The sequence below is a fragment of the Trachypithecus francoisi genome, unplaced genomic scaffold (assembly GCF_009764315.1).
Source record: "Trachypithecus francoisi isolate TF-2019V2 unplaced genomic scaffold, Tfra_2.0 Lachesis_group13, whole genome shotgun sequence".
NCBI classification, from domain to species: Eukaryota; Metazoa; Chordata; class Mammalia; order Primates; family Cercopithecidae; genus Trachypithecus; species Trachypithecus francoisi.
Genome location: NW_022681458.1, coordinates 38,825,164 through 38,844,026, shown reverse-complemented (window position 1 = coordinate 38,844,026; position 18,863 = coordinate 38,825,164). Strand labels below are relative to the sequence as shown.

General features: G+C 39.9%; 1 protein-coding gene across 2 annotated transcripts in view; it reads left to right on the top strand.

Annotated features, from left to right (window-relative positions):
• BMPR2 (bone morphogenetic protein receptor type 2) overlaps positions 1 to 18,863 on the top strand; it is a 210,406-nt gene that overhangs the window by 139,301 nt on the left and 52,242 nt on the right. For both annotated transcript variants that reach the window (XM_033230678.1, XM_033230679.1), the window contains exons 4-5: positions 15,639 to 15,749; positions 16,482 to 16,573. In XM_033230678.1, the coding sequence (XP_033086569.1) occupies positions 15,639 to 15,749; positions 16,482 to 16,573 (203 nt within the window). The remainder of the gene's footprint in view (positions 1 to 15,638; positions 15,750 to 16,481; positions 16,574 to 18,863) is intronic.

Sequence of the window (18,863 nt, the reverse complement as noted above, 5' to 3'; positions counted from 1 at the left end):
GGGACCCTTGGTGTTGTATTTTGTGGCCTTGGTGCTAGTTACATAAGTGTTTACTTCATAATGATTCACTAAGCTGTGCATTTTGTATTATAAACATTTTCGTGTATAATGCTTATACATTATACATGAAATGTATATAATTTTGTGAGTTATATTTTGTAAGGTTTAAAAAATGGAAATCAGGCTGGGTGCAGTGACTCAACGTTTGTAATCCCAGCACTTTGGGAGGCCTAGGCGGGTAGATCACTTGAGATCAGGAGTTTGAGCCTGGCCAACATGGCAAAACCCCTTCTCTACTGAAAATACAAAAATGAGCCGGGTGTGGTGGCAGGCACCTCTAATCCCAGCTACTTGGGAGGCTGAGGCAGGAGAATCACTTGAAGCCGGGAGGCAGAGGTTGCAGTAAACGGAGATCTCGGCATTGCACTCTAGCCTGGGCGACAGCAGCAAAGCTCTGTCTCAAAAAAAAAAAAAAAAAGGAAATCATTGTGCGAAATGGGAAAGCTAGAACAAGGAAAACAACTAGGAAACAGACCTGCAGAAATTTAATGGGGAAAAAAGCTATTTATTTTTCTCCAAATGTCTATCTTGTTTTCCTTATAAGAGAGCAAAGGTTACTGTGATAATTAAAATAACATAAAATGGATTGAGGGAGTTGCCTGCTGATGCAATTCATATTTTGTTGTTCAATCAGTAAATAACTGGAAGAGATAGCTTTCACTTTCATAGTCAAATTAGTTCATGGTCATTTTCTCAAAACAGGTCTTGAATATGGATTCTGAATTTAGAATTGTCATTTTGTAGAGCAGTTAGGAAAATTGACCAGGGATCTTTGAGTGACATACTCTTTGGTTTAGTTCTATATTGTGAGTCTCGTGAATTTTCTGTATTGTGAATTTTATTTTGAATTTGTTTTGTTTTAAATAATGAATATTATAGTGACTAGGTTTCCACTTTTCTAGTGGTAACTTTAGGCTTAAATGGACATTTCTTACTCAATTAGGTTACTGGTGTTTTCTAAGAATCATTAAATACTTTTTTTTAAAGTTGTATATAGTAACAGACTCTGTTCTATCATATCTGAAAAGTACAATCTTAGTACAATAGAGGTAATTAAAGTAGAATTATACCAAAAATACTTTGAGAACATATTTAATGGTGCTTTCTTTATTCTTCAGTGAGATGTTTTGATGTGCAATGGTCTGCAAATTAATTCTATTTTTCTTGTATTTTTAAAATTTTTAGTCTATTAAATATGATCTTTCCATTTTTTATTTAATGATTTTATTCCAATCAAATATAATTAACTGTGTTAATTCATTCTTTAATAAAATAAATTGCTGAAATTGTCTCTCCTAATCATAAAACAGCTATTTAAAATACATTCTAAAGAAATTAAAATTGAAGCTGAAAGTTAAGGAGGAAGGGCACTGAATGTCTTTCCCATTTTTTCATGTCTTTTCTAACCTTTTGGCGGGGGTGGAATTTAACTTCAGACTGTTATTTCTCTCTCCTTCAGTTTTTCACTGTTTCTTTCATAATTCACTCATTGAATGCCTTGACTCAGTTAGCAAAGTATGGGCTATTTTTCTTTTTTGTTATTTTTTGCTTTTTCTTCCAAGCTAGATCTATTCAAAATGATTAACAAGTTAAATTTAAACCAGTCTTTCGTATTCAGTATTAACTACTTGTTTGAAGAAGCAAGAAATCTGCCCCCTCTCAATTTGTTTTTAGGGCATTAAATATAAACATTAGTCTGATTATGATTACTGCCATTCCAAACATATTAATTAAAAGAAATCAACGTTATTTATTTCCTATAAAAACATTTGTTCAAAACATTGAGCTCCACAATAAATCATAGTACAGAAACAATATCTTAACAATTTGGATTATTTTGCTAAGGAATTCATTTAACTGTGATCACATTGTTTGGGATTTAAATGTTTTTCTCTACTTGTATGAAAACTACATTGCTTGAAAACTACAAAAACTAACCCCAATTTGCCTTTCTACACAGAGTGGTAAAAGATTAAGGAGCTGACATAACCACTAGTGTGTTATATTTAAGCTTCCCTTTGCTGCTTGCTACACATGTAACAATGTTGTTCTTTCTTTGACACAGACCCAGACAAAAGCTGAGTGTAGCAAGGAAACAGACAGAACGCCTCCAGTAGTGGCCCCCGCCTGGCTCCAGGATTTGTAAACAGAAACATCCCAGGCTCCAATGAGACAGACAGAGGTTCCTTGTCTGTTCTGCATTCAGGAAGTGTTTGCTTGTATAAGCCCAACTATTGCACAGGCATACATTGCAGTGTTTACATTTGGCTGAGTATTTAAACGAGAAAACTAATAGGGAAGAAAAAGAGGGTTTATTAGAGGTAGGAGAACAAGACAATTCAGGTATAACATGGATGTAGTATATGTTATGTACAAAGGTTTTTTCTTGTTACTTGTTTTTAAAGAAATAGACCACAAAAAATAGGAGTTTTCTAGTTAAAGGCCTCTTTTATTGCACGTACATGTGAATACGCATATTGAAATATCTTTCCTGGCAGTTTTTCAGGGATCTCGTATTTTTAGACCATGTGACATAGCCTTGGAAAGTTTTTATTTGAAATTTAACCAATCATATGGTTTATAATGAAACGGGAAAAGTTCCCTCGTCCTCACAGGGTGCATGATGCCGCGTGTGGCTCACTTCTTCAGTGCCCCTCTGCTCAAACCTCTATGGGAGCATAGACAGGCAGGCTGTGGGGCTCCGACCCCACAACAGTGTCTAGGGACAAATGTCTACAGCTCCTGAAGCCCCAGGGGGCGTGTGTTACAGGATGCTCTTTTAGTTTGCCATCTATAGGCGGCTTGTGTTAGCTCAATTAGACCCCCTTCCTTATCACAAGGACAGAGGGATTTCTGTATCCCAGAGTTTCTTGCCTTGGTGTACGGGAAGAGTCGGCTCACACCTGGGCTTGGAGAATGAGTGCAAAGTTTATCAGTAGAAGTAGCTCTCCACCGGCCGTGGTGGCTCACGCCTGTAATCCCAGCACTTTGGGAGGCTGAGCTGGTCAGATCACAAGGTCAGGAGATCGAGACCATCCTGGCTAACACGGTGAAACCCCGTCTCTACTAAAAATACAAAAAATTAGCCGGGCGAGGTGGCGGGCGCCTGTAGTCCCAGCTACTATGGAGGCTGAGGCAGGAGAATGGCGTGAACCTGGGAGGCGGCGTCTGCAGTGAGCCGAGATAGCGCCAGTGCACTCCAGCCTGGGCAACAGAGAGAGATACCCTCTCAAAAAAAAAAAAAAAGTAGAAGTAGCTCTCAGCAGATGGGGGAACCCTAAGGGAGATGGTTTTCTCCTGGAGTTGGGCCGCCCAGTGGCCAGGACTCTCCTCCGTCTGCCCCAGCCAAACTCTGCGTCGTTGTCGTTCGGTGGATGGCCTGCCGGCCTGTGGGCGTGTGGGTGCCTGTCCTTGTGCTCTTCTGCTGGCGTGCTGCTCTCGACGACCAGCCACTTTCTTCTGCCGATGTGCTCTTCTTTAAGTCTGGCCTCCTGTGTGTATGTCCGCTAGGGTCTCGGGTTTTTATAGGCCCAGGATGGGGACGTGGCAGGTCAGGGTGGTCTTGGAAATGCACCATTTGGGTGGGAAAGCAGGAGTGCCTATCCTCACCTAGGTCTGTGGGAGTGGAACCCTAGCCAGGGACCCACTTTTCTCTACCCAGCACTTACCTCCCCACTTCCATATCATTTAAAGAGGCCACAGTCTTCCCTTCCCAGCACTATAACATGTTTAAAATGTTTTAAAACTTTTTTCATCCTCTCCAATACAGGAATTAATAATTCATATTTCAGATTTTGAATTAATGAATAATGTAAAAGTGTTGTTGCATTTTCTTTTATAAATTTGAGAATAAAAGCAAAGAATGCTGAACCTTCAAAAAACTATGAGAAGACTCATACAGAGTTTTGGAAGTAGAAGGACCTTAAAAGTCACTTATAAGATCACTTATTTTTGTTTTATAGTTTAATGTATTTTAATAACAGACAGGAACAGCAAAAAGACAGCATTAAAAACATGCACTTGAATGTAGGACAACTCAAAAAAGTAGAGTGAACAGATGGAACCTACTCTATGATTAAAATGCTACAAACATCGTTTAGTTGCTGTCAATAAGAAATTTACTTACTTTCCAAAAATCCAAATGCAGGCATTGTCCAGAAAAATTTAACAGGTTTATTTGTAATTGTTATGGCCAGGCATGGTGGTTTATGCCTGTAATTCCAACACTTTGGGAGGCCAGGACAGGCAGATTGCTTGAGCCCGGGAGTTTGAGACCAACCTGAGCAACATGGCAAAACCTTGTCTCTACAAAAAATAAAAATTAGCTTGACGTGGTGGCATGAGACTGTAGTTTCAGATGCTTGGGAGGCTGAGGTGCAAGGATCGCTTGAGCCTGGGAGGCTGACCCTGCAGTGAGCCGTGGTCATACCACTGCACTCCAGCCTGAGTGACAAAGTGAGACCCTGCCTCAAAAACAAAAAAAATCAAACAAAATAACGAATTAAATAATTGTTATGAAATTGAACTTTTAAAACTTGTTCACTGAGGCCGGGCGCGGTGGCTCAAGCCTGTAATCCCAGCACTTTGGGAGGCCGAGACGGGCGGATCACGAGGTCAGGAGATCGAGACCATCCTGGCTAATACAGTGAAACTCTGTCTCTACTTAAAAATACAAAAAACTAGCCGGGCGACGAGGCGGGCGCCTGTAGTCCCAGCTACTGGGGAGGCTGAGGCAGGAGAATGGCGTAAACCCGGGAGGCGGAGCTTGCAGTGAGCTGAGATCCGGCCACTGCACTCCAGCCTGGGTGGCAGAGCAAGACTCCGTCTCAAAAAAAAAAAAAAAACTTGTTCACTGAAATGTTTTGGCCTTCATTAAATGCTTTATGTCCCACATTTATATTGAAAATCCACATACAAATAAAAATGGAAAAACTACCAGTACATAATTTCTGTTCCCTATTTTTTCACTCACTGTCTTATACTTAGGTGCCTTTTGACCCTATGGGGAAAAAATACTGTTCAGAACTACCAGTAACAGGAAGAAGATAATATTTTTTCAGCAGAAGTTTTCCATCATAGTAGATTCCTTTTTTTTTTTTTTTTTTGAGACAGAGTCGCACTGTGTCACTCAGGCTGGAGTGCAGTGGTGCAATCTCTGCTCACTGCAACCTCCGCCCTCTGAGTTCAAGTGATTCTCCTGCCTCAGCCTCCCGAGTAGCTGGGATTACAGGTGCCTGCCCCCGCGCCCAGCTAATTTTTTGTATTTTTAGTAGAGACAGGGTTTCACCATCTTGGCCAGGCTGGTCTTGAACTCCTGACCTCATGATCCACCTGCCTCGACCTCCCAAAGTGCTGGGATTACAGGCATGAGCCACCGCGCCCGGCCCATCATGGTAGATTCATAAGGATGCTTTCTACAAATGCAGTGTGCTAGCTGGATATCTTTTGGCGTGATTGTTACATGTTTGGCGTGGATAACATACAGGTTAGTGTCTTCAAAAAGGCCAACCAGATAGGCCTACTCAACCAGAGAGATAGCTATTTGTCAAAATACCAATAGCTGTACTCTAGATGTGCCAATCTATTTTGAAGTCCTGAACAATTTCTCACGTCAGACGCTGGAAGAAAAGTTTGCCAATCAGAAGTTCAGGGGACTTCTGATTAGTACTTATTACAGAGTGCCTCGCAAATAGGTCTGTAATTCTGAGGTTTCTTCACCTATCCTGTAGAGGGCACTCTCTTAGGAGCAGCTGGTTTTTTTGTTTGTTTGGTTGGGTTTTTTTTGTTTTAATTTTGGAAATGGCTTTACTCTGTCTTCTAGGCCGGAGTGTAGTGGCACAATCATAGCTCACTGCAGCCTCTAACTCCTGAGCTCAAGCAGCTCTCCCACCCTAGCCTCCTGAGTAGCTGGATTACAGGTGTGAGCACTGTGCTTGATCTCTTATGAGCAACTTTTGTAACCACTTGCTTACTGGATGCTTTACTTCCAGTTAATTTGTGAACATTATTGTGCCTTTTATAAGCCATGGTATAGAGACCTCCTTACTTATTCTTCTCCTTTGGCTGGAGCTTAGCAAGCTAGAGGTGGTGCTGGCATTCTATAACTACTTTATTTTATGCATAAAGAAGTAAGAGCCCAGAAAAATTATATAATTTGTCCACAGTGGCTAAAGTGGGGCTAAAACTTATGACCTCTTTTCACTAAACTACTTTACTACTTTTACCTGAAATATTTTGGAAGTGTAATATTATCAGTAATAGACTACTTATTTCTTAACAACTGGTTGTTTGTGATAATGTTAAATTATAGTTAAATTTTGAAGTTAAATCACTGTTCATCATGCTTGCTAATACTTGATGTAATGCCTTAGGACAGATTTTCCTACCTAGGTGTCTCAGTCAAAGTAGCATAGACTGGATGCTTAGTTCTAGAGTCTGGGAAGTCCGTGTCCTTAATAGTGCCTGTAGATGGTTGTCTTTTCATTGTAACTTACATATTACATGTGACTCACATGCCAGTGTTCTCACATGGCAGAGAACAGAAAGATCCTGTGTCTCCTCTTTTTAAAAATTTTTTTTATTAATTTTTTTTTTTGAGACAGAGTCTCACTCACCCAGGCTGGAGTGCAGTGGTATGATATCAGCTCACTGCAACCTCCACCTCTCGGTTCAAGCGATTCTCCTGCCTCAGCTTCACAAGTAGGTGGGGTTACAGGCACACGCCACCACACCCAGCTAATTTTTTGTATTTTTAGTAGAGACAGGGTTTCACCATCTTGGCCAGGCTGGTCTTGAACTCCTGACCTCATGATCCACCTGCCTCGACCTCCCAAAGTGCTGGGATTACAGGCATGAGCCACCGCGCCCGGCCCATCATGGTAGATTCATAAGGATGCTTTCTACAAATGCAGTGTGCTAGCTGGATATCTTTTGGCGTGATTGTTACATGTTTGGCGTGGATAACATACAGGTTAGTGTCTTCAAAAAGGCCAACCAGATAGGCCTACTCAACCAGAGAGATAGCTATTTGTCAAAATACCAATAGCTGTACTCTAGATGTGCCAATCTATTTTGAAGTCCTGAACAATTTCTCACGTCAGACGCTGGAAGAAAAGTTTGCCAATCAGAAGTTCAGGGGACTTCTGATTAGTACTTATTACAGAGTGCCTCGCAAATAGGTCTGTAACTCTGAGGTTTCTTCACCTATCCTGTAGAGGGCACTCTCTTAGGAGCAGCTGGTTTTTTTGTTTGTTTGGTTGGGTTTTTTTTGTTTTAATTTTGGAAATGGCTTTACTCTGTCTTCTAGGCCGGAGTGTAGTGGCACAATCATAGCTCACTGCAGCCTCTAACTCCTGAGCTCAAGCAGCTCTCCCACCCTAGCCTCCTGAGTAGCTGGATTACAGGTGTGAGCACTGTGCTTGATCTCTTATGAGCAACTTTTGTAACCACTTGCTTACTGGATGCTTTACTTCCAGTTAATTTGTGAACATTATTGTGCCTTTTATAAGCCATGGTATAGAGACCTCCTTACTTATTCTTCTCCTTTGGCTGGAGCTTAGCAAGCTAGAGGTGGTGCTGGCATTCTATAACTACTTTATTTTATGCATAAAGAAGTAAGAGCCCAGAAAAATTATATAATTTGTCCACAGTGGCTAAAGTGGGGCTAAAACTTATGACCTCTTTTCACTAAACTACTTTACTACTTTTACCTGAAATATTTTAGAAGTGTAATATTATCAGTAATAGACTACTTATTTCCTAACAACTGGTTGTTTGTGATAATGTTAAATTATAGTTAAATTTTGAAGTTAAATCACTGTTCATCATGCTTGCTAATACTTGATGTAATGCCTTAGGACAGATTTTCCTACCTAGGTGTCTCAGTCAAAGTAGCATAGACTGGATGCTTAGTTCTAGAGTCTGGGAAGTCCGTGTCCTTAATAGTGCCTGTAGATGGTTGTCTTTTCATTGTAACTTACATATTACATGTGACTCACATGCCAGTGTTCTCACATGGCAGAGAACAGAAAGATCCTGTGTCTCCTCTTTTTAAAAATTTTTTTTATTAATTTTTTTTTTTGAGACAGAGTCTCACTCACCCAGGCTGGAGTGCAGTGGTATGATATCAGCTCACTGCAACCTCCACCTCTCGGGTTCAAGCGATTCTCCTGCCTCAGCTTCACAAGTAGGTGGGGTTACAGGCACACGCCACCACACCCAGCTAATTTTTTGTATTTTTAGTACAGACAGGGTTTCATCATGTTGGCCAGGCTGGTCTCAAACTCCTGACCTCAAGTCCTCGAGTGATCCACTCACCTTGGCCTCCACCTGGGATTACATGAGCCACCATGCCCGGCCTTTTTTTTTTTTTTTTTTAAATAAGGGCCCTAAACCCATTCATGAGGGCTCTACCCTCACTATATAATTACCTTCCAAAGGTTCCACCTCCATATAGTGTCACATTGGGGATTTAGGCTTTAACGTATGAATTTGCAGGGCACATAAATATTCAGTGCATTGGCTAGGTGTGATGGCTCACACCTGTAATCCCAGCACTTTGGGAGGCCAAGGCGGGCGGCTCATGAGGGCTGAGGCGGGTGGATCATGAGGTCAGGAGTTGGAGACCAGCCTGACCAACATGATGAAACCCCATCTCTACTAAAAATACAAAAAATTAGCTGGGCATGGTGGCATGTGCCTGTAATTCCAGCTACTCGGGACGCTGAGGCAGGAGAATTGCTTGAACCCAGAAGGCGGAGGTTGCAATGAGCTGAGATTGCGCCACTACACTCCAGCCTGGGTGACAAGAGCAAAACTCTGTCTCAAAAAACAGTAACAGCAAAAAAAATTATCCAGGCATAGTGGTGTGCGCCTATAATCCCAGCTACTCGGGAGGCTGAGGCGGGAGAATTGCTAGAGCCTGGGAGGCAGAGGTTGTAGTGACCCGAGATCATGCCATTGCACTCCACCTGTGCAAGAGAGTGAGACTCTGCCTTAAAAAAAAAAAAAAGGAATTCATTAAATGTTCAGCTGTTTCTTCCTACTCACATGTACTGTGGTGTCCTCCTCCACCCACTGCTTTACCTAGAATAAGAACAGCCTTGGGTCTTTTCACTCTTGGAAGACTCTTGTCATATTCTACTTTTTAATCCATTTAGTTTCCTTTTGTCCTTAGATCTTATTTTTAAAGAAAAGGTTGTGACTTTTAGGTTTTCTGACTTGTTGTCAGGGAGGTGTTTTGGCTTCTTATTAAGATGGGAACCAAATTATTTGCATCTTTCTATACTCTAAGCAGAAGTGGGAGTCTCTTTTTTTCACATTGGTCGAGACAGTGTCTTGCTCTGTCACCCATCCATACTGGAGTACAGTAACACAGTTATGGCTCACTGCAGCCTCGAACTCCTGGGCACGAGCAGTCTTCCTGTCTCAGCCTCCGAAGTAACTGGGACTATAGGTATGCACTACCACACCCAGCTAATTTTTTTTTTTTTTTCTTTGTAGAGACAAAGTCTTGCTCTGTCACCCAGGCTGGTCTCAAGCTCCTGGCCTAAAGCAATTCTCCCACCTTAGCCTCCCAAAATGCTGAGATCACAGGCATGAACCACTGTTGCCTGGCCTTTTTTCACTTTTTTTTTTTTCCTGAGATGGAGTTTCACTCTTATTGCCCATGCTGGAGTGCAATGGCACGATCTTGGCTCACTGCAACCTCTGCCTCCCAGGTTCAAGCGATTCTCCTGCCTCAGCCTCATGAGTAGCTGGAATTACAGGCATGTGCCACCATGCCTGGTTAATTTTTGTATTTTTAGTAGAGACAGGTTTCACCATGTTGGCTAGACTGGTCTCGAACTCCTGACCTCAGGTGATCCGCCCACCTCAGCCTCCCAAAGTGCTGGGATTACAGGTGTGAGCCACTGTGCCCGACCCTTTTTTCACATTTTAACATATGTGATATGATAAATCATTTTATCTTATCTAAAAAGCTGTCAGTTGAGGCTATTATTATTATTATTATTTTTGAGTCTCGCTCTGTTGCCCAGGTTGGAGTGCAGTGGTGTGATCTCGGCTGACTGCAACCTCTGCCTCCTAGGTTCAAGGGATTCTCCTGCCTCAGCCTCCCGAGTAGCTGGGATTACAGGTGCGCACCATCACGCCCGGCTAATTTTTGTATTTTTAGTAGAGGTGGGGTTTCACCATGTTGGTCAGGCTGGTCCCGAACTCCTGACCTAGTGATCTACCCACCTGGGTCTCCCAAAGTTCTGGGATTACAGGCGTCAGTCACTGTGCCCGGCTGAGGCTATTATTTCCTTATCACCAAGAAAAAGAAATACTGTCAAATAATTTTACAGTGCCACAAATATGATATATCCCACTGTAGGAGATTTTAAGATGTGATCAATGTATATATTAAAACTAATGAAATAGGCCGGGCACGGTGGCTCAAGCCTGTAATCCCAGCACTTTGGGAGGCCGAGACGGGCGGATCACGAGGTCAGGAGTTCGAGACCATCCTGGTTAACACGGTGAAACCCCGTCTCTACTAAAAAAAAATACAAAAAACTAGCCGGGCGTGGTGGCGGGCGCCTGTAGTCCCAGCTACTCGGGAGGCTGAGGCAGGAGAATGGTGGGAACCCGGGAGGCGGAGCTTGCAGTGAGCTGAGATCCGGCCACTGCACTCCAGCCCGGGCGACAGAGCGAGACTCCGTCTCAAAAAAAAAAAAAAACTGATGAAATATGGGAGTTGTCACCTATGTACATGTGAACTTGATTGTTAACTCTGGCAGAATGTCCACTTAACAGCAACCCTTCAGTGTTTCTGTCAACAAACCATATGAGAAGTCAAATGAGTTGTATTGTTTGAAAATGTTTCATTGGATAACAAAATGTTGATGGTTGCTAACATTTAGTGATGGGTCTTTGGAATTTGTATGTATACTCCACTTTTGTGTATAGTAGTAAGTTTTTTATAATAAAAAGATTAAAACTAGAAGAAGCAACCTTCCATTGGCACTTTCTGGCATGATCAAGAAAGCATCTGCATTAAAATTTTCAGTATCAGTGTTAGTAGATGGAAAGAAAATTCCAGAGACAAAAGTCGAAATAATTTTTTAAGGAAATGTTGGGTTATGATTCTCAGTGATGTTTTTAATGACACATAAGGTAGAAATGTATGGAAAAATAGGACATACTTGACAAATTTGAAAAAATATTCAGAGGAATCTAACTCTAAATATGAAAAAGTTTTAGGAATACCTACACCAATTTATTTTGCTTCTGTTTTTCTTTTTATGGGCTGTATAAGAATGATTTTAATAATCTCTGTCCAAATAAGTCTAAAGGAGCTTATCAAGAAGTAAAGCATAAACATTCTAGGGGATAAGTCATAGTTGGTTGTAGTTTAAGCAGCATACTTTTTAGTATCTCTTATTCTGAATTTAAAAAAGTAAGCACCGTGTATATAGTTAATCATTTTTAGTGTTTCCAAGATACTGCTTTTCTTCATAGGCTATAAAAAACTTTTGTTGTTTATATTAGTAACAAAAACAATTTTGCAAATGGAAACATTTCTAGAAACCTTACTATTTATATTAGTATTATATAAATTTATCCAGTTTCCAAAAATTTGGGTAATGCTAAAATCACTTTCCAACAACTAGAAAAAGACTAGGAAAATTATCATTTCTATTTTGTAATAAAAGCTTGATAAAATACACATTAGTTAGCTGTATACAATGTTCTCATAATTTAGTAAAAGCAAAGAAAAAAACCTAGAAAGCTAAATCCCAGTGGAAAAATCTTTATTATTACATTTTCAGTTGTACTAATTCTGTGCTTTTATGTACAATATTTGGTGTTTCAGGTTTTTCCAAAAGCTAACCTTTGTTACATTAAAATTTTAATATTTTATTTAATTGGTAATGTCCTTTAAAGAACATTAATCTAAATTTTAAATATTGAAATTTAAACATGTCCACATATTTCAGAATTAAAAATTAGATTTTTAAAAAATAAAATTAGATTCCTTATCAATTCTCATTCCTAGTTGAATTTGAAATACATTTTTCAAATAAGTAATATGGTTCAGTTCTTTTGGGAATTATAACATTGGATATCTTAACTCATTTGCAGAAACAGTTTTATCCATAATGCCATATTAATGTTACATTTAATATTTAACTTTATTTTTTATAGAGAAGACTTAAGATAATCTTTATTAACTCGTATTTACTTGAATTACACAAGAATGTAAGAACACATTTAAATATTTAGCCTTGGCCGGGCGCGGTGGCTCAAGCCTGTAATCCCAGCACTTTGTTTCATGTTAGACCTATGAATTTTTTTATTCTAACAAACATTTAAAGAAATAACAGTTTTCGGCTGGGTGCGGTGGCTTGTGCCTGTAATCCTAGCACTTTGGGAGGCTGAGGTGGGCAGATCATGAGGTCAGGAGTTCAAGGCCAGCCTGACCAACATGGTGAAACCCCGTCTCTACTAAAAATACAAAAATTAGCCAGGTATGGTGGCACGTGCCTGTAATCCCAGCTACTTAGGAGGCGGAGGCAGGAAAATCACTTGAACCTAGGAGGCAGAGGTTGCAGTGAGCTGAGATTGTACATCTATGACATGGATAATATTCAGTGATAAAAGGAAATGAACTACTAAAGCCACAAAAAGACATGGAGGAACCTAAAGTACATACTGCTAAGTGAAAGAAGGCAGTCTGAAAAGTCTATATATTGTATCATTACAACTATATGACTTTCTGGAAAAGAAAAACTGTAAGCATATAAAATATCCTTGTATAGCCATCAATCTATAAATTATTTAGTTTTGTGTGTGTGTGTGTATGTATTGAAAATAGTTTATTTTTTAGGTTTAGCAAATTCTAAAAATGAGTTAGCTGTTTTTTTTTTTTTTTTTTTTTGAGATGGAGTCTCACTCTCTTGCCCAGGCTGGAGTACAATGGCATGATCTTGGCTCACTGCAACCTCTGCCTCCCAGGTTCAAGTGATTCTCCTGCCTCAGCCTCCTGAGTAGCTGGGATTACAGGCACGCGTCACCATTCCTGGCTAATTTTTGTATTTTTGGTAGAGATGTGGTTTCACCATGTTGGTCAGGCGGTCTCAAACCCCTGACCTCGTGATCAGTCTGCCTCAGCCTCCCGGTGTGCTGGGATTGTCAATAGTGATGCTGTGAACATGCGTGTAGAAGTTTGTGTTTGAACACTTGTTTTTGGTTCTTTTTGATATATGCCTAGGAGTGGAATTGCTGGGTCTTATGGTGATTCCATGTTTAACTTTTTGAAGAACTTGCAAACTGTTTTCTGCTGTATATTTACCATTTTATATCCCACCAGCAATGTACAAGAGTTCTGATTTATCCACATCCTTGCTAGCACTTTTTATTTTCTTTTTTTTTTTTATTGTAGCCATGCTAATGTATGTGAAATAGTATCTCATTGTGGTAAAATGAGTTTTATATGTAGCTTTTTTGCCTGTAAGTTACTCTGTATGTTAAAAGGAGGCACAATGATCAACATGTTAAAATCTATTAATATCTAATAAATGGGCTGGACACAGTGACTCATACCTGTAATCCCAGCACTTCGGGACACCAAAGTAGGCACATCAACTTGAGACCAGGAGTTCAAGACCAGTCTGGTTAACATGGTGAAACCCCATCTCTACTAAAAATACAAAAAATTATCCAGGTGTGGTGCTACACATCTATAATCCCAGTGACTCAGGAGGCTGAGGCAGAAGAAGAATTACTTGAGTCTGAGAGGTGGAGTTTGCAGTGAGCTGAGATTGCACCACTGAACTCTAGCCTGGGCGACAGAGCAAGACTCTCTTAAAAAAAAAAAAAAGAAAGAAAGAAAGAAAAGAAAAGAAAAGAAAAAAGACTAATAAATGGCCTGCAAATTAAGAATATTTCAGTGTTGTTTCAACAGATCCTTCTATAGAAATATAGTTTTGACATTTTAATAAGCAACTTCTACTTAATTTGATTGAGACAAATTCATTAAAACAGGAATGCCCATTAGAGGAACTCTTCATCATGGAGGCATCCTACTTTGCCATAGAAGCTTCTAATTTGAGTATAACATGCTTGATTTTGATTGAATATAAAGAATGAATAAAGATGCTGGCAGTCATCAAGCACAGCCTCTGATCAGTATTACCAAACATTGCATAACTATGTCTAGTAAAACAATGAACAGCTCTTTCATAGGGTAACTCATTCTATTTTAGACAGGTCTATTTATAAGCCATGTTTTTCTGTGTGCTGAACTAAAAGGCTGTTATCCTTGAAGATACACTGATTGGAACTGGTTATTCTTTCTTGGTCCAAATCAAGTCCATTTTTTGATGTGAAGACAGCTATCACATCCTCCCAAGTTTTCTTTTTTTCCTCATCAGATGTTTTCAGTTCTTTCTACCCATCACAGTTCAGAGGTCTCATACCTTCACAGTTGCACTTGCTGTCTTTTGGATGTGCTCTAGTTGGTGGCCATCCATCCTAAAGGGTATTTGCTCTAGACATGATCTGACCCACAGAATGGAACTTAACACATAAAATGTTTACATGTTCATGATAGCCCTGTGATTTACCTATGTGTATTCCCATTCCATTCTGCAAGTGAGTAAACTTGGGCTCAGATAGGTGAAGAAACTTCCCGAAGGTCATATATTAAGTGGAAGAACTGAGCTTCAAGTCCAATTCAGATTCAACTACCTGCAAAGCCATGCTATTTTCATTAATAATAATATCAATATTGATAAACATAACTACCATTTATTGCATAGATAATATATGCTTTTTTTAAAAAACTTGATTTTTTTTTTAAGAAACAGTCTCACTATGTCACCCAAGCTGGAGTGCAGTGGTACAATCATGGCTCACTGCAGCCTCAAATTCCTGGGCCCAAGCAATCCTCCTACCATAGCCCCCTGAGTAGCTGGGACTATAGGTACATGCCACCATGCCTGACTAATTTTTTTTTTTTAATTTGTTTTAATGCGTGGCATTTTGCTATGTTGTCCAGGCTGGCCTTGACCTCCTGGCCTCAAGTGATCCTCCTGCAGCAGCCTCCCAAAGTGTTGGGATTACAGGCATGAGCCACCGTGCCCAGCCAGATAATATATTCTTGACATCATATTAAGTACTTAGACTGCCATCTAAATCTTACAGCTAACTTGGGAAATACAGAGTACTATTTTTATAAATGAGGAAATTGAGGAGTTAAAACCAAATGTGATTCTAAAACTATTAGATTCTAAGACGCTTAATGGTATACTATCCTGTCTGTGCTGTTTCATGGTATAGTTGGTATTTCAACAATTAGGAGCACACCTACTTGGTATTTCAGTGTTCCAAATCTATATGGAATAGTCTGTATGAGTAAAAAATATAATTTGTAATTATCACAAATTTGCTAATTTTTCTTTCATTTCCTTTGATGCAAAAACATTACTGATTTGATTATACATTGATACAGCCTTTCTAAAGGGCAGTCTGTCAGTATTTAACAAAATACTTTTTCAAAAAATGATGACGTTTCAAAATTTGTTTTCTTTTAGGTCCACCTCATTCATTTAACCGAGATGAGACAATAATCATTGCTTTGGCATCAGTCTCTGTATTAACTGTTTTGATAGTTGCCTTATGCTTTGGATACAGAATGTTGACAGGTAAAAATTACCATTTTTTTGTCCTATCATTTATTAAACATGCAATTTAAGCAGTTTATTTGCTCCTTTTAAATGCCCTATGTTAAAAAACAATAGTCTCAAAGTTACGCAAAGTACAGCCAGCCTCAGTAGTTATCACATATGGACAGTATTGTTTCATCATTTAAATTATCAGTCACTACCCCTTTCCATGCCACTGGATTATTTTGAAGCAAATCACGGATACAATATATCTATAAATATTTAATTAGATATTATATCTCTTTAAATATTATCTCTATAATACAGGAGCTTTAAGAATACATATCCATAACACCATTTTCACATCTGAAAAAATAACAGTAATTCCTCAGTGTCATCAAATGTCAAGTTGGTTCTAATAAACTTTAGGTTTGATGGACTGTTTAGGAAGTCAGCATTCATTCATTTGAATAACTTCTATACAATCTTCTTTAAAGTTTTTATAAAAATATTGCTTAGGGTTTTAAACTTTTAAAGTAAGTCATTATGAAAGTGTCTCCCAGAATTTGGCTTTCATGCTATTCTGCATTCATCTTCATTTATAGGTATTACCTAGTTTAGTAAATCGCTTTAGTCCTCTTGACATTAGGCATAAATCTTGCTGCTAATCTTTCTGCAGCTCTTCTTTCTAAGTGTAATATTATAAAAAGTGTAAAAAGATACTCATTTTCAGAAAACCATATATTAGTAACCTGTTTCCTGTTCCTATAGGAGACCGTAAACAAGGTCTTCACAGTATGAACATGATGGAGGCAGCAACATCTGAACCTTCTCTTGACCTAGATAATCTGAAACTGTTGGAGGTAAGTTTGCTTTTAGATTATGGACTGTTGTTTCTACTGTGATACTAGACCTGGAACAGTAACTTCATTCACTCATTAAGACATTCATTCATTTATTTAACCCTTATTTACTAAATTACAATTTTTTTTTTTTTTTTTTTTTTTTTTTTGTTGAGACGGAGTCTCGCTCTGTCGCCCAGGCTGGAGTGCAGTGGCCGGATCTCAGCTCACTGCAAGCTCCGCCTCCCGGGTTTACGCCATTCTCTCGCCTCAGCCTCCCGAGTAGCTGGGACTACAGGCGCCCGCCATCTCGCCCGGCTAATTTTTTGTATTTTTTTAGTAGAGACGGGGTTTCACCGTGTTAGCCAGGATGGTCTCGATCTCCTGACCTCGTGATCCGCCCGTCTCGGCCTCCCAAAGTGCTGGGATTACAGGCTTGAGCCACCGCGCCCGGCCTAAATTACAATTTTTTGTCAAGGCCTATTCTAGGCACTGGGAACATAGGTGAACAATACAGATATGTCTCCTGGGGCTTGTATTTGAGTTGAAGAGTCCACAAACAGCTACAGGAATGTATAATATAATTGCAAGTAGCAGTAAGTGCTATGAAGAAAAGTATAGTGAATAAGAAAGTGATGAAAAGGGAGTTATTAAAGAAAATATGGGCCAGGCTCAGTGGCTTATGCCTGTAATCCCAGCACTTTGGGAGGCTGAAGCAGGTGGATCACCTGAGGTCGGGAGTTCAAGACCAGCCTGACCAACATGAAGAAACCCCGTCTCTACTAAAAATACAAAATTAGCCAGGCATGGTGGCGCATGCCTGTAATCCCAGCTACTCAGGAGGTTGAGGCAGGAGAATTGTTTGAACCTGGGAAGCGCAGGTTGCAGTGAGCTAAGATCACACCATTGCACTCTAGCCTGGGCAACAAAAGTGAAACTCTGCCACAGAAAAAAAAGAAAAAGAAAAAGAAAATATGGCCAGGTGTGATGGCTCATGCATGTAATCCCATCACTTTGGGAGGCCAAGGCAGGGGGAGATCCCCTTGAGGTCAGGAGTTCAAGACCAGCCTGGCCAGCATGGTGAAACCCCATCTCTACTAAAATACAAAGATTAACTGAGAGTGGTGGCACACGCCTGTAGTCCCAGCTGCTTGGGAGGCTGAGGCTAGCAAATTGCTTGAACCCAGAAGGTGGAGGTTGCAGTGAGCCAAGATCATGCCACTGCACTCTAGGTGACGGAGCAAGAATCCGTCTCAAAAAAAAAAAAAAATATATATATATATATATATTGACCTTTGAGTAGAGATTTGTACAGGGTATGAGAATAAAGACATGAAAGTTTGAAAAGAGTGTGCCACAAGGAATCCATAATAGACAACAAATAAATACTCCTTGTCTGCAATCCCCAGAAGCCAAAAATAACGAGAATGGGTTACATTTTACTGGTTCTTTGTGTGTTGAGTAATTTTTTTGTATTCTGGATATTGCGAATATTGTATTGTACATATTTTTGTAGATATATAAGGCTCTTATATATAGAATTTAAGTTTCATTTGGTGATATCTCAGAAGCTACATTAAAAGTGTTGCCGGCCGGGCGCGGTGGCTCAAGCCTGTAATCCCAGCACTTTGGGAGGCCGAGACGGGTGGATCACGAGGTCAGGAGATCGAGACCATCCTGGCTAACACGGTGAAACCCCGTCTCTACTAAAAATAAAAAAACTAGCTGGGCGAGGTGGCGGGCGCCTGTAGTCCCAGCTACTCGGGAGGCTGAGGCAGGAGAATGGCGTAAACCCGGGAGGCGGAGCTTGCAGTGAGCTGAGATCCGGCCACTGCACTCCAGTCCGGGAGACAGAGCGGGACTCCGCCTCAAAAAAAAAAAAAAAAACAAAAAAAAAAAACAAACAAACAAAAAAAAAAAGTGTTGCCATGATGAGTGTTTTTATGATATCTATTAAGATTGACTTGAAAGCTATGGTCCCCAAACCAGACTATTAAATAATAGATATGATAGATTTGACTATATAAAAAATTATAAGAACTTTCTGTTTTGGGAGAGACATACCGTAAACAAAGATAAAAGCCAAATTTGAAAAATAAATTTCAACATATAAGGGAAGACTTGCTAAAGAACTGATATAAATCAAGATGAAAGAAACATTCTATAGCAAATGGACAAAAAGGCTGGGTGCTGTGACTCACACCTGTAATCCCAGCTCTTTTGGGAGGCCAAAGTGGGTGGATTGCTTGAGCCTAGGAGTTCAAGACAAGTCATGGGCAACATGGTGAAACCCCATTTATTTTATAAAAAA